This window comes from Globicephala melas, chromosome 7 (genome assembly GCF_963455315.2).
Source record: "Globicephala melas chromosome 7, mGloMel1.2, whole genome shotgun sequence".
Classification (NCBI taxonomy): Eukaryota; Metazoa; Chordata; class Mammalia; order Artiodactyla; family Delphinidae; genus Globicephala; species Globicephala melas.
Genome location: NC_083320.1, coordinates 103041825 through 103052584, shown reverse-complemented (window position 1 = coordinate 103052584; position 10760 = coordinate 103041825). Strand labels below are relative to the sequence as shown.

The 10760-nt window shown below is 51.1% G+C and overlaps 2 protein-coding genes across 5 annotated transcripts in view; one reads left to right on the top strand and one right to left on the bottom strand.

Moving 5' to 3' along the window:
- Positions 1-5259: 5259 nt before the first annotated feature.
- Positions 5260-10310, bottom strand: DBI (diazepam binding inhibitor, acyl-CoA binding protein). Of its 2 annotated transcripts, none has more exons than XM_030840325.2 (4): positions 10153-10310; positions 9008-9125; positions 6880-6942; positions 5260-5549 (listed from the first exon to the last, which is right to left on the bottom strand). In XM_030840325.2, the coding sequence occupies exons 1-4, from the start codon at positions 10159-10161 to the stop codon at positions 5476-5478; spliced, it is 264 nt and encodes an 87-aa protein (XP_030696185.1). In that variant the 5' UTR covers positions 10162-10310; the 3' UTR covers positions 5260-5475. The 2 variants fall into 2 exon arrangements, with proteins under 2 accessions (XP_030696185.1, XP_060158525.1); XM_060302542.2 differs by lacking the exon at positions 10153-10310 and adding an exon at positions 9998-10133.
- C7H2orf76 (chromosome 7 C2orf76 homolog) overlaps positions 10293-10760 on the top strand; it is an 86452-nt gene continuing 85984 nt past the window's right edge. Inside the window, exon 1 of one of the 3 annotated variants that reach the window (XM_030840323.3) lies at positions 10293-10426. The gene's annotated coding sequence lies outside the window, so the exon portion shown is untranslated. Of the gene's footprint in view, positions 10479-10760 lie in introns of all 3 variants that reach the window. The other 2 variants (XM_070046019.1, XM_060302539.1) reach the window with 2 other exon arrangements.

Genomic DNA, 10760 nt, shown 5'->3' with positions numbered 1-10760 from the left:
AAAGCCCGTGCGCAGCAACGAAGACCCAGCACAGCCAAAAATAAATAAATAAAATAAATAAATTTTAAAAAAATCACAAAATAAGAAAAAAGCTGTAGGTCGACTAATTCCTGGTCCTCCAAGGGTTGAGTTGTATTCAAGGCAGGCGGCTGTTGCGAAGCAAGGGGGATTCTCTGTTTGGAGGTGTACAGAGAGGGCATCCAAGAGCACCTCTGTTGCAGTTTCTGGTTTACAGCTCTTTCAGAACAAGGAGGGCGTCTGAGTTATCCTTAGACCTAGGATCCTGATGGGGCTTTGCTCATTTTGGGGGGTCTGTCCTTAGCTACCTCAAGCCCTTTCAAAAGAGAGGTTGTGTGCAATCACACAAACAAACAGATAAATGAATAAGAGAAGAAACATTTTGACCGTCTCTTCCCTGGGAGCTGCTGAGGGCAGAGGTGCTGTCCTGCCCTGAGCCAGCACAAAGCCACAGCCCCTTAAAGCCTGCCTCCGCTGGTTATTTCTCTGGGCTCATCCTCAACTCCGAATACCTGTAATTTACTTATTTATTTATTTAATTTAATTTAACATCTTTATTGGAGTATAATTGCTTTACGTTGGTGTGTTAGTTTCTGCTTTATAACAAAGTGAATCAGCTATACATATACGTATATCCTCATATCTCCTCCCTCTTGCGTCTCCCTCCCACCCTCCCTATCCCACCCCTCTAGGTGGTCACAAAGCACCGAGCTGATCTCCCTGTGCTATGTGGCTGCTTCCCACCAGCTATCCACTTCACACACTTAGTAGTGTATATCCGTCCATGCCACTCTCTCACTTTGTCCCAGCTTACCCTTCCCCCTCCCCGTGTCCTCAAGTCCATTCTCCACATCTGCGTCTTTATTCCCGTCTTGCCCCTAGGTTCTTCAGAACCACCCTTTTTCTTTTTTTTAGATTCCATATATATGTGTTAGCATACGGTATTTAGTTTTCTCTTTCTGACTTACTTCACTCTGTATGACAGACTCTAGGTCTATCCACCTCACTACAAATAACTCAATTTCGTTTCTTTTTATGGCTAATATTCTATTGTATATATGTGCCACATCTTCTTTATCCATTCATCTGTCGATGGACACTTAGGTTGCTTCCATGTCCTGGCTATTGTAAATAGAGCTGCAATGAACACTGTGGTACATGACTCTTTTTGAATTATGGTTTTCTCAGGGTATATGCCCAGTAGTGGGATTGCTGGGTCATATGGTAGCTCTATTTTTAGTTTTTGAAGGGACGTCCATACTGTTCTCCATAGTGGTTGTATCAATTTACATTCCCACCAACGGTGCAAGAGTGTTCCCTTTTCTCCATGCCCTCTCCAGCATTTATTGTTTGCAGATTTTTTGATGATGGCCATTCTGACCCGTGTGAGGTGACACCTCACTGTAGTTTTAATTCGCATTTCTCTAATGGTTAGTGATGCGGAGCATCCTTTCATGCCCAATACCTGTAATTTAATTTTACACACCTTTATTCATCTGGCTGTTTAAACCGCCCCCTCACAACTTCCCAGCCTGATTCCTGTCAAGCCGGCCATCCCTGGGGCCTTCTTGTTCCCCACCTCTGGCTCTCCTTCCTTTCTACGCTGGACACATGACCTTCTGCTCAGCCCCATTTTATTGAAGAAACTGAGGCTTACAGAGGTGACATAACTTGCCCTATGTCCATGTAACTAGGGCAATGGCTGAGCCAAGATTGCACTCCAGTGGCCTTTCCATGTCCCCCAAGATGCCCGGCCCCTGATCCAAGCAGCAGTTCCCAGGCTTTTGGATCTTGGAACTACTTTGGAATAGGGAGAACATCCTAGGCCATGGCTGACCCCCAATTACTGAAGCGCTGCTAAGAGGGGAGCAGCAGTTTGTGTCCTCAAGGCCAAGGCTTGTCCACACAGTTGGGGAGGGAAGTACTGAGGGTGAGGAGAAGGGAAGCCCTCCAGGCTGCTAGCAAGTTGCCGTTTGCTGGGCATCACGCTAAGCACTTTACCCATCTTATCGACTCATTTTCCAGATGAAGGAAGTGTGGCTCTGAGAAGACAGGTGATTCAGCACCTGAGAGCCTGAAGTGGGATTCACATGTACGTCTGTCACCAAAGTCTGACTGGAGGTAAGAAGTCCCTCCCAAGTGCGGGGTGTACCTGAGGAGGGGGTGAAGACCGGTGTCCTGCCTGCTCCCCACTGCCTATCGCATGTTTTCCCCAGACCTGTGAGCCCTCCCTGGGCTGTACGTAGACTCCTGCAGAGGCTACGAGAGCAGGCACAGCCCCCAAGGCTCCTGGTGACATGTTCTCAGAATGCCAGACCAACACTGCTTTCGGAGAAACCGGTACCACTACTTTATAGTGAGTGGGGAGGGCCTCTCCGAAACCTGGCAGAGCCTCGGAATCACCCGAGGTGCCTAAACTGTACAGCCCGCCTGGACCCCACTGCAGCCTTGGAGAGGTGACCTGCTTTTCGAAGCCACTCTTCAGGAAGGAGCTGCCAGCCGGTGTGGGATTCCGCAGCGTCTTACGCTGGCCCAGCGAGATAGGGGGCACCACGGTCATTGGACAGACGAAGGAGGTGCAAAGGGAGGGGTAGCCAGCAGTCACGAGAGGCGACGCGACGGAAGGGGATGAGAAAGGCCTTCCCCAGCCAGAGGGCCCTGGGTTTGGATCTACTCATCACCCGAGTCTTCATTTCCTCATTTGAATAATGGACACAGTAACCCCCATTACACAGCTAGGAGGTGTAGTCCCCACCTCAAGGCACCATGGATAACATTCAGAACTGAAGCAAAGAGACTGAGGGGGAGCCTGGCTCTGCAGGTCCTCCGCAAAGGACGGCCACCCATCAGAGGCCAAGCCAGTGGTGGGCAGAGGGGCCTTGGGTCCGCCTTTTCACTCCAGTGTTTCTCTGCAATCGGCATCCGCTGGAGAAGAGATACGAGTCATCACAGTACAGTCTTGGCGGAGTGTAACTAACTGCAGGGGGCCAGACTGCGCTATCTTTATCAGGGCTTCCTTAAGCTCAGGCCCACCCTTCTGGGATCCTGGCTGGCAGCGAGGCAGTGACATGGAGCCTGAGCACAGCCCCTGGCTGCCTTTCACAAGCTAGAAATAGGGCAGGATACTAGGCAGGTGCTTTTCTTATCCACACCCTCTCCAGTATTACCAAAGGAGTGATAATTTGCTCTTGCGCTAGGTCCCTGACTCTGATAGATATTGCCAGGGATGTTGCCAGCGACAAAAATTGGTTTGAAGGAGGGTGAGAGAGAAATTCCTGATAAAGTGCTACACACCGGGGCACCTACTGTATGCCAGGAGCTTCTCACAACCCCGGGGTGGGTGCGCTAGGCCCGACCCTGGACCAGGTCTGTTTGGACAAGCGCCATACCTTGCCTCTATGTAAGACTGTTTGTCCTCTGGTTTACTCCTGAAACAGCCAATAACTGAGCAAAGATGATCCAAAAATGGGTACAGGCGAGTGGCTATGACTCCTTACTGCCTCCCTCGGGGCTCACAGATGCCCATGAGTTGGGTGGTCTTGGCAGCCTGGGTGAAGCGAGGTGGGAGAGGACTGTGGGTCTTGGCAGCCTGGGTGAAGCGAGGTGGGAGAGGACTGTGGGCTCCCTGCCTCATATACCCTCAGTCACATCCGTGCCCAGGAACTGGCGCTGCACAAGTGACACTGCTATTCAGGATTTCACCTCCCCTGGGCCGCGTGTCTGCGTTTTGGACCTTGACCTTACTGCTTTGTTGGGGTGACCTTACCGTCTACATCTGAGCTGTGGGGCTTAGCTTTCCTTGGGCAGCCTGGGCTGGAACAGGACGATTAGCTACTTTCAATAATTACTGATACAGTCAGACTGACCGTCTGAATGCCTTTGACCATGTCGACTCCCCAGCAGCTCCCCATCACCTACGGTCAAATTCTGTACTTTTGGGGCTTCCCTGGTGGCGCAGTGGTTGAGAGTCCGCCTGCCGATGCAGGGGACACGGGTTCGTGCCCCGGTCCGGGAAGATCCCACATGCCGCAGAGCGGCTGGGCCCGTGAGCCACGGCCGCTGAGCCTGAGCGTCCGGAGCCTGTGCTCCGCAACGGGAGAGGCTACAGCAGTGAGAGGCCCGCGTACCGCAAAAAAAAAAAAAAAAAAAAATCTGTACTTTTTAACTTGGTTACCAACTTTCCACTACCTAGTCCCATTCGGCGTTGAAGGCCTGCCGTCCGCCAGCCCCACCAGACGCCTGTCCTCCCTGCTGCTCCTGTGTCTCCCATCACAATGCTGCTCGTGTCTGTGAGGCCACCTTGGATGGCACAGGTATCTGGACCAGGGAGATCTGCACCTGAACGCTGGTTCTGAGTTTCTTTACCAGCTGAGTGACCCTGGCCAAGTCACTGTAATGCTCAGGTCTCACTGTCGAGCAAGGCTGAACTATGTCTAAAACCAGGGTACAGGCTCGGGAGGGGAGAACTACGCTTCCTGGCCTCAGTGAGCCTCTCCTGATCTCTTTTTGGCCTTAGCATCCTTACCCGCAAAATGGAAATAGGAGTGCTTCCCCTGTAGGACTGTGGAAGTGACTGACAGGGAACATGGGGCAGGGAGGGTCTGACAGCTGTCTCCTTTTCTTCCTTTTTACTATGCAACCGGCTGCATCCTCCAAAGTCAAGCTCCAGCCTTTCTTCTCTGCAACCTTAACCCCTTGCCCTTCCTAGGTCCTGACTGCCCTCCTCCCTGCTAAGCCCTCGCTTTCCCCACTTGTTTTTTGCCTGCCCAGCTGCCTGTGGCCAAGCTTCCACACGGACTCTGGGAATGCTCCCTGCAGATGCACATTTCACCCTGACTGGGGCTTCCACCCTTGCTTGTTTGCTCTGCAACCATGGACTGGTTGGACCTCAGACAGACCTCAGACACTCATCAACCCTGCCTTCCTCAGAGCTTGCGGCCAGCAATGTTCCTGACAGAGGGTTGGCAGTAGCTGCAAACTGACATCTCAGCCCGCCTGACCAGTGTGGCTGGAGTTGAGGGAAGGAGGTGGGAAAGGCCACTTCTATAATCCTTTTCCTCCACACGAGAGGTGAGCACATGCCAGGTCTCAACAGGTGGGAGTGCCTGCCCACCCTCCAGCAGAGCACAGAGGAGGGCGAGAAGGGTAAGCTCAAACACTTCCAGATGAAACTGTTAGAAAAAGTGAGGACGAGAGATCGCAACAGAGTACATTATTTCAAGAACCCAGGTTATCAAAGACTTAAAGTAACAAACATACTTTTAATTGATCTATTGATAAAAACTGCTCAGCAAGGATCAGTAACCATTTCAGCGCCTATTCTGTTAGTGTCATATCCTGGGCTATTTTGAGCAACTGGGTTAACTAGTTATTTACTAACTTCATCCACAGTATTAGAAAAACAAGGTATTAGATCAGTTTAGGTGAAATGTGTGGCTGGCAGCCAAACCCAGTCCCTTATATTCCATATTTTTTCTTTAGTTCTTCTACTTTGTCGACATAAGCTTTCATGGCATCTTCCCTGGAAGTCCCTGTAAGGCATCAACAAGATTATTTGTCACAGAGGCAGCATGGTAGAAAGGTAGCAGACTTTAGAGCCCTGGTTTAATGCTCTGAGGCTCAATTTCTCACCTGTGAAGGGGGTGGTGGTTCTCCTACCTACACCTCACAGACCTGGCCAGGATTTGACTTGAAGTCCTCGAGGAGCCTGATCCACAGGCAATGCTCCATAAAGCACTGAGCCCATGTGAGTCCCCCTACTGTCATGTCAAGCCTAACATGGGGAGCTGCAGTGACTATTGGTCCTGCTGACTTTCACAGTTGGCTTTGACCTATCACCTATTTCTCTGTCGGGCTCTTATCTCCCAGAGCTGTTAAGCTGCCAGGGAAAAAACAAAGCCAGGCACCCTCTACTCCCAGAGAGAAGCTATGAGAAAAGTTCTGAGGACTCTGAGCACAGCAGCTGGCTCTCGGAGGGGAATATAGGGGACACTGGAGATACCCCTCAGAGACAGTGATGCCAGAGTCCTGGATTCTACGGTGAAGGAGAGATACTCACTGAGAATCAGAGTGTGTTCTGGAGCAAGGGCAAGTACATGGGGCCTGGGAATGGTATGGAAATGCCCAATGAGAATGGACAGTCAGACGGGCATTCCTCTTCCAGTTACTTGCAAATCCTAGGAGTGTATTTTTTGTATTCTGGTCCCTTTTGAATTCAAGTGTTTCTCATTTGCAGGAAGACAGAGGGCTTATTCAGAAACAAGCTAGCTAGGGCACAAAGGCTGGCAGGCACTTTAGTGCCAACTTTTGGGTCTTACGGCTGCAGGTGGCACGTGATTAAGTCAGAGCTGGGATACTTCTTGCCTGCTGTTGCTTAGCGCATAATAGCTCCATTCACCAAGGCTACGATGTGCCAGCAGCTTGCCACGCATTAGTTCATTCCTTTTTTTTAGGTGCCTTTCTGGCTGGAAGGGAACCAGGGAGGGCTGCTTGGGCTAGAGGGTCACTGCCTGGCCTTGTGGGGGAGAGGGAGGTTTGGACAGGAAACCACCCCTTATTCTAAATACATATAAAGGCCAAGCCAACTCTTATCACCTCCCAGTCTGTTAGTGGCCTGGTCCCCAGCCCCTCCTCTCTCCAGATGATACCATGACTCAGAGATGGTGTTTTTGGAAAAGGCATAAGTGGTATTAGAAGAATAAGTAGGCGGCCCAGTTTTTTTTCCATTCTGGCCCCGGTCAAACTGGTTCCCCAGCATGTGCCTCATCCACTGTGTTCTCTCTCCTCACCCCTTATACTCCTTAATGAAGAGTATTTCATTACTGGGCTTCCCAAATGAGGGAAACATATTAGAACAATTACCTTTCAGCTCATTCCAGGCATCCCACTTGGCCTTGCCTTTGAGGTCCAACATTCCAGGCCGTTCTTAAACAAGAGAGGGAAAGACATGAGACCTGCTGCAAGTTCTAATAAGGAACTTTATCAATCTTCTTGCCATGAAAGCTATATTTTATTACACTATTCCTTCTAGGCTCTGCTATGGAGTTAGGGTCTAGTACGGCGGGTTCTGCCTTCAGAAACCTACATGTACAGAAATCCAAATTTAAAATCTAGAGAAAGTAGGAGGAAAACTGTTCTCATTACTAGAGAGTCCTTGTCTTATAAGTTAAATAACTCCAAAATTTCTTTTAAAAACCGTACTTTAATTTTTTTTCTTTTTTTTTAAAACAAGTACTACAATCCATTCATCTGGTTTAAAATTCAAACACCACAAGGGGAATACTATAAAGTTTCCTCCCACTTTTCCCACCCAATTTCTCTCCCACATTATTATCAGTTTTCTGGGTGTCCTTTTCTGTGAACTGTCTGTTCATATCCTTGCCCCATTCTGCTACCAAATTGTTAGTCTATTTCTTGTTGTTTTGTGGGAATTCTGTTCGTGACGGCAAGATTCCTTTAAGTTATACCATGGGTTTACACATATAGACCTGTTATCAGTTGCACTTGGAAAACACACTTACTACTTCCCTGCTGACCTCGTTCACTGCCACACTGAGAAGAAAGCCAAGGGGAACGATCGCAGTGCCCATAGCCTGGACCGCTGTGTCTGAGAAACATCAAGTCTCCCCCCAAGTGCTTGCCAGGAAGCATTCCCAGGGATACCTGAGCGAGACTGCGCCTGCAGGATCATCAACAGAATCCTAGAACTGCACATCCTAACAGCCCTTTCGTGATGATGGAAAGGTTGTACATTTGCACTGTCCAACTCAGGGGCCACCTGCCACTTATGGCAGCTGAGCACCTGGAATGTGGCTTGTGTTACTGGGGACTGGCCTGTTGATTTTATTTAAGTATTTGCCATTTAAATTTAGATAGCTGCATGTGGCTAGTGGCTACCGTATTGGACAGTGCAGCCCTAGAGGGAGCTAATCAGGAAGTGATAAGATTCCCAAGCCAGTCTACCTATACTTATGTGAAAGCAGGGCAGAGGCCAGTCTCTGTGAAAATTGTGTTTGTCAGAAAAGCTTCTCAGCCATTCTGGTCACCCCCATTTCATCTCTCCTGCCTCCCTAGGAAGATGCAGAGTTTATAAACCCAGGGTAAAACTCACCTTCACCACAAGACCTTTCTGAACTAAGCCCGCCCTGTAATCTTTGATCTGGCACTGCCCAGGATCCTTAGCAGCCAGCCCACCAGCTCCACCTTCTACCCCAACTGCAGTGGAACTGGGGGCTACACTTGCCCTCCTGAACAGGGGCGGGGTGACCTCCTTCTACGCTACTATGGCCACCACCTCTGAATCCTTTCATAGACTGCATCGTGCTGTTGCCATATACTCCTGAGTTTCAGGAACTTATGGGCAGAATGAAAACTGTCCAAGGCAGAAAAGACAGGATTACAGAATATGGTTGTCCAAACCAAGGCCTCAAAATCCATACCAAGATTTTTTGACAGGGGCCAAATGGTCATCTGGAACTGCTATCAGCAAAAACACTTCCGACCTGCTGCAGGAAGCCAGCTGCTTCTCTGCTCCTGCCATCAGGCTTGGCCTAGCTGCCGAGTGCTCTGACTTTGATCCTGCCCATCTGGGGTGGAAGCAGTATGGTTCAACAGAACTACTACTGATCTGAGAGCTTGGAGCAAATTTCTCCCAAGCTGGGATCTTTGCTTCCTCCCAAATAGATGGAAAATGCTGGAATGAATAAAGTTCTTCCCAAACTAGGATTTGAATACTGCTATATGAGCCACGAAGAAACCAAGAACAGTACAGGGTCTGTGAACCCCATCCAGGAACATGATCTCTGGGGAACCTCTCCCAGCTTAAACCTCAGGAATCCCATGAACTGCCTTAAGAGTAGGGCAGTAGGGCTGTGGGTGGTTTTGAGAGTGAGGTTCCCACTCAGGGATTAAGAGTTCCAGCACCAACCAAGGCTGCTGAGCCTGCTTTGATGAGTCTCGGCCCTCACTCATTTGATGAACCTCAGCATACCTATATTTATGTCACCCATAGTTGCTTGTTTGTAGTGGCTGTAGATGAACAGCATCTCATCGTCTGCTGGCTTGGTCTTGAGGTGCTTAACTTCCTCAGCAGCTTTCTCAAACTCAGCCTAAAGTCGAGGGAGAGAAGAGGCCTGAATAGAGCACAGTAGTGGGGATGGGGGGGCTGGCAAGGCAGCACTCGCTCTTGCAGTGCAGGTGAGGAAAAGCAGTCTTTCCTCAACTCAACAGCACGGCTAGAAAGATTCAGCAAAACCAGGAGGGGAAGCACATCGGTTCACTCATTTGATGAACAACTATGCATTGGGCTCTCTCACTATACTAGGTATCAGGTACTGGAAACAGAGGTGAAGGAGACAGCCTACGACTGCCTGCAGTGGGCATACACTTCACAGAAAAGGCAGCGCGGCCAACTCCCTGGCCAGAACAGGGTCCCAGGACAGCCCTGACTTGCGGATAGGGCTGGCACTGCGTGACTGAAATAGCTGAGAAAGGAATAGGGCATGAGCGCAGCGGTGTCAGCATCCAGAGCCCGCTGGCCCCCTCCCCCTGAGAGAGGGCATCCAGCGCCGACCTCTGACCCAGTGGCTGACTGGAGGGAGGGTAGAGGAGCCAAAGGTCGCCCCACACTGCTAGGTCCCAGAAAAGCGTCTACAGTCGAAGGAGGGAAAGACCTCCCTCACCCCTCCTCACGCCGGACACTCAGCCCCTACTTTCCCTGACCTCCAAGCTCTCAACCACAGACTCCTTGCTTCTCCACTCTGTATGGCGCCCCTACTCCTGCCGTGTCCTTCCGAATGGGGCACACGCTCCCCTTACTCTTTCGATCCATGTAACCCACTACATCCTATCTGTCTTCCTAGGACCCTCGCCTCCAACCCCAATTCCTGCTTCACTGCGAAGTCCTCCCCATGGGCAGCTTGCCAGCAGTTGCGGGCTAAGTAGCGGTGTTGTGAGTCCAAACACGGAAAGTTCCGCTTACAGGGCTCTCTGTCCAAAGAGTGCGCCGGGCATGGGTCCAGGAAGAACAGCAGAGCCGGAAGTTAAAGACCTTGCAGGGTTGTGTCTGCGGGATGGTCCCCGCGCCAGCCTCCCGCCCCGTGGCACCTTCGCAGCTAGGCTGGGCACACGTTATACCTGAGACATGCCGGCGGCGTTGTAACGATTCCAGGAAGCCCGCGAAGACGGCGAGGAGCAGTAAGCAGTCGCACAAGAGTCAACTGCCAGCGCCTTTAGAGGCGCAGCCGCAGGCCTCCCCAACAGCGCTCAGGAGAGCAAGAGGCAGCCAATCAGAAGCCAGCTCTACGCTGGGGGCGTGCCCAGCCTCGCTCACGGCCCGCCTCTCCGCAACGCAGGAGGGTTTGCTCGCGCGTGCGCACCAAGGAGGAGACGCAGGGGACGCCGGGAGCAGGTGGGGACTGCGGAAGTAGGGCGCTTTCCATTGTGAGGGCGGTCAGGCGGGGGTGAGGATTCGGTCGCGGGCCACTGAAGGGGGTGACGTGCGAGGCAGAGGAGAGGGGGTGGAAGCTGAAGGGCGGAGGTTTTAAAATTTGTTTTATTAAATCTTGTGTCCGGCCGGAAGTTGCACCGTTGGACAAGTAACCTCTCGGGCTTGGGGAGGGCGAGGGTCCCCACCCCTCTCAGGGGACCAGAAGAGGCCCTCTGGGGATGGTCCCTGGAGAATCTCGCGAGGGTGGGAAGCTGGACTGTGTTCCCGAAGGGCAAAATCGAGACCTCTTCCTTTG

Coding starts and splice junctions, on each gene's coding strand:
- DBI (XM_030840325.2), bottom strand. Junction 6,943..9,007: donor TATGGGTGACATAAATATAG/GTATGCTGAGGT, acceptor CTCTTGTTTAAG/AACGGCCTGGAATGTTGGAC. Junction 5,550..6,879: donor TGCCTGGAATGAGCTGAAAG/GTAATTGTTCTA, acceptor GATGCCTTACAG/GGACTTCCAGGGAAGATGCC.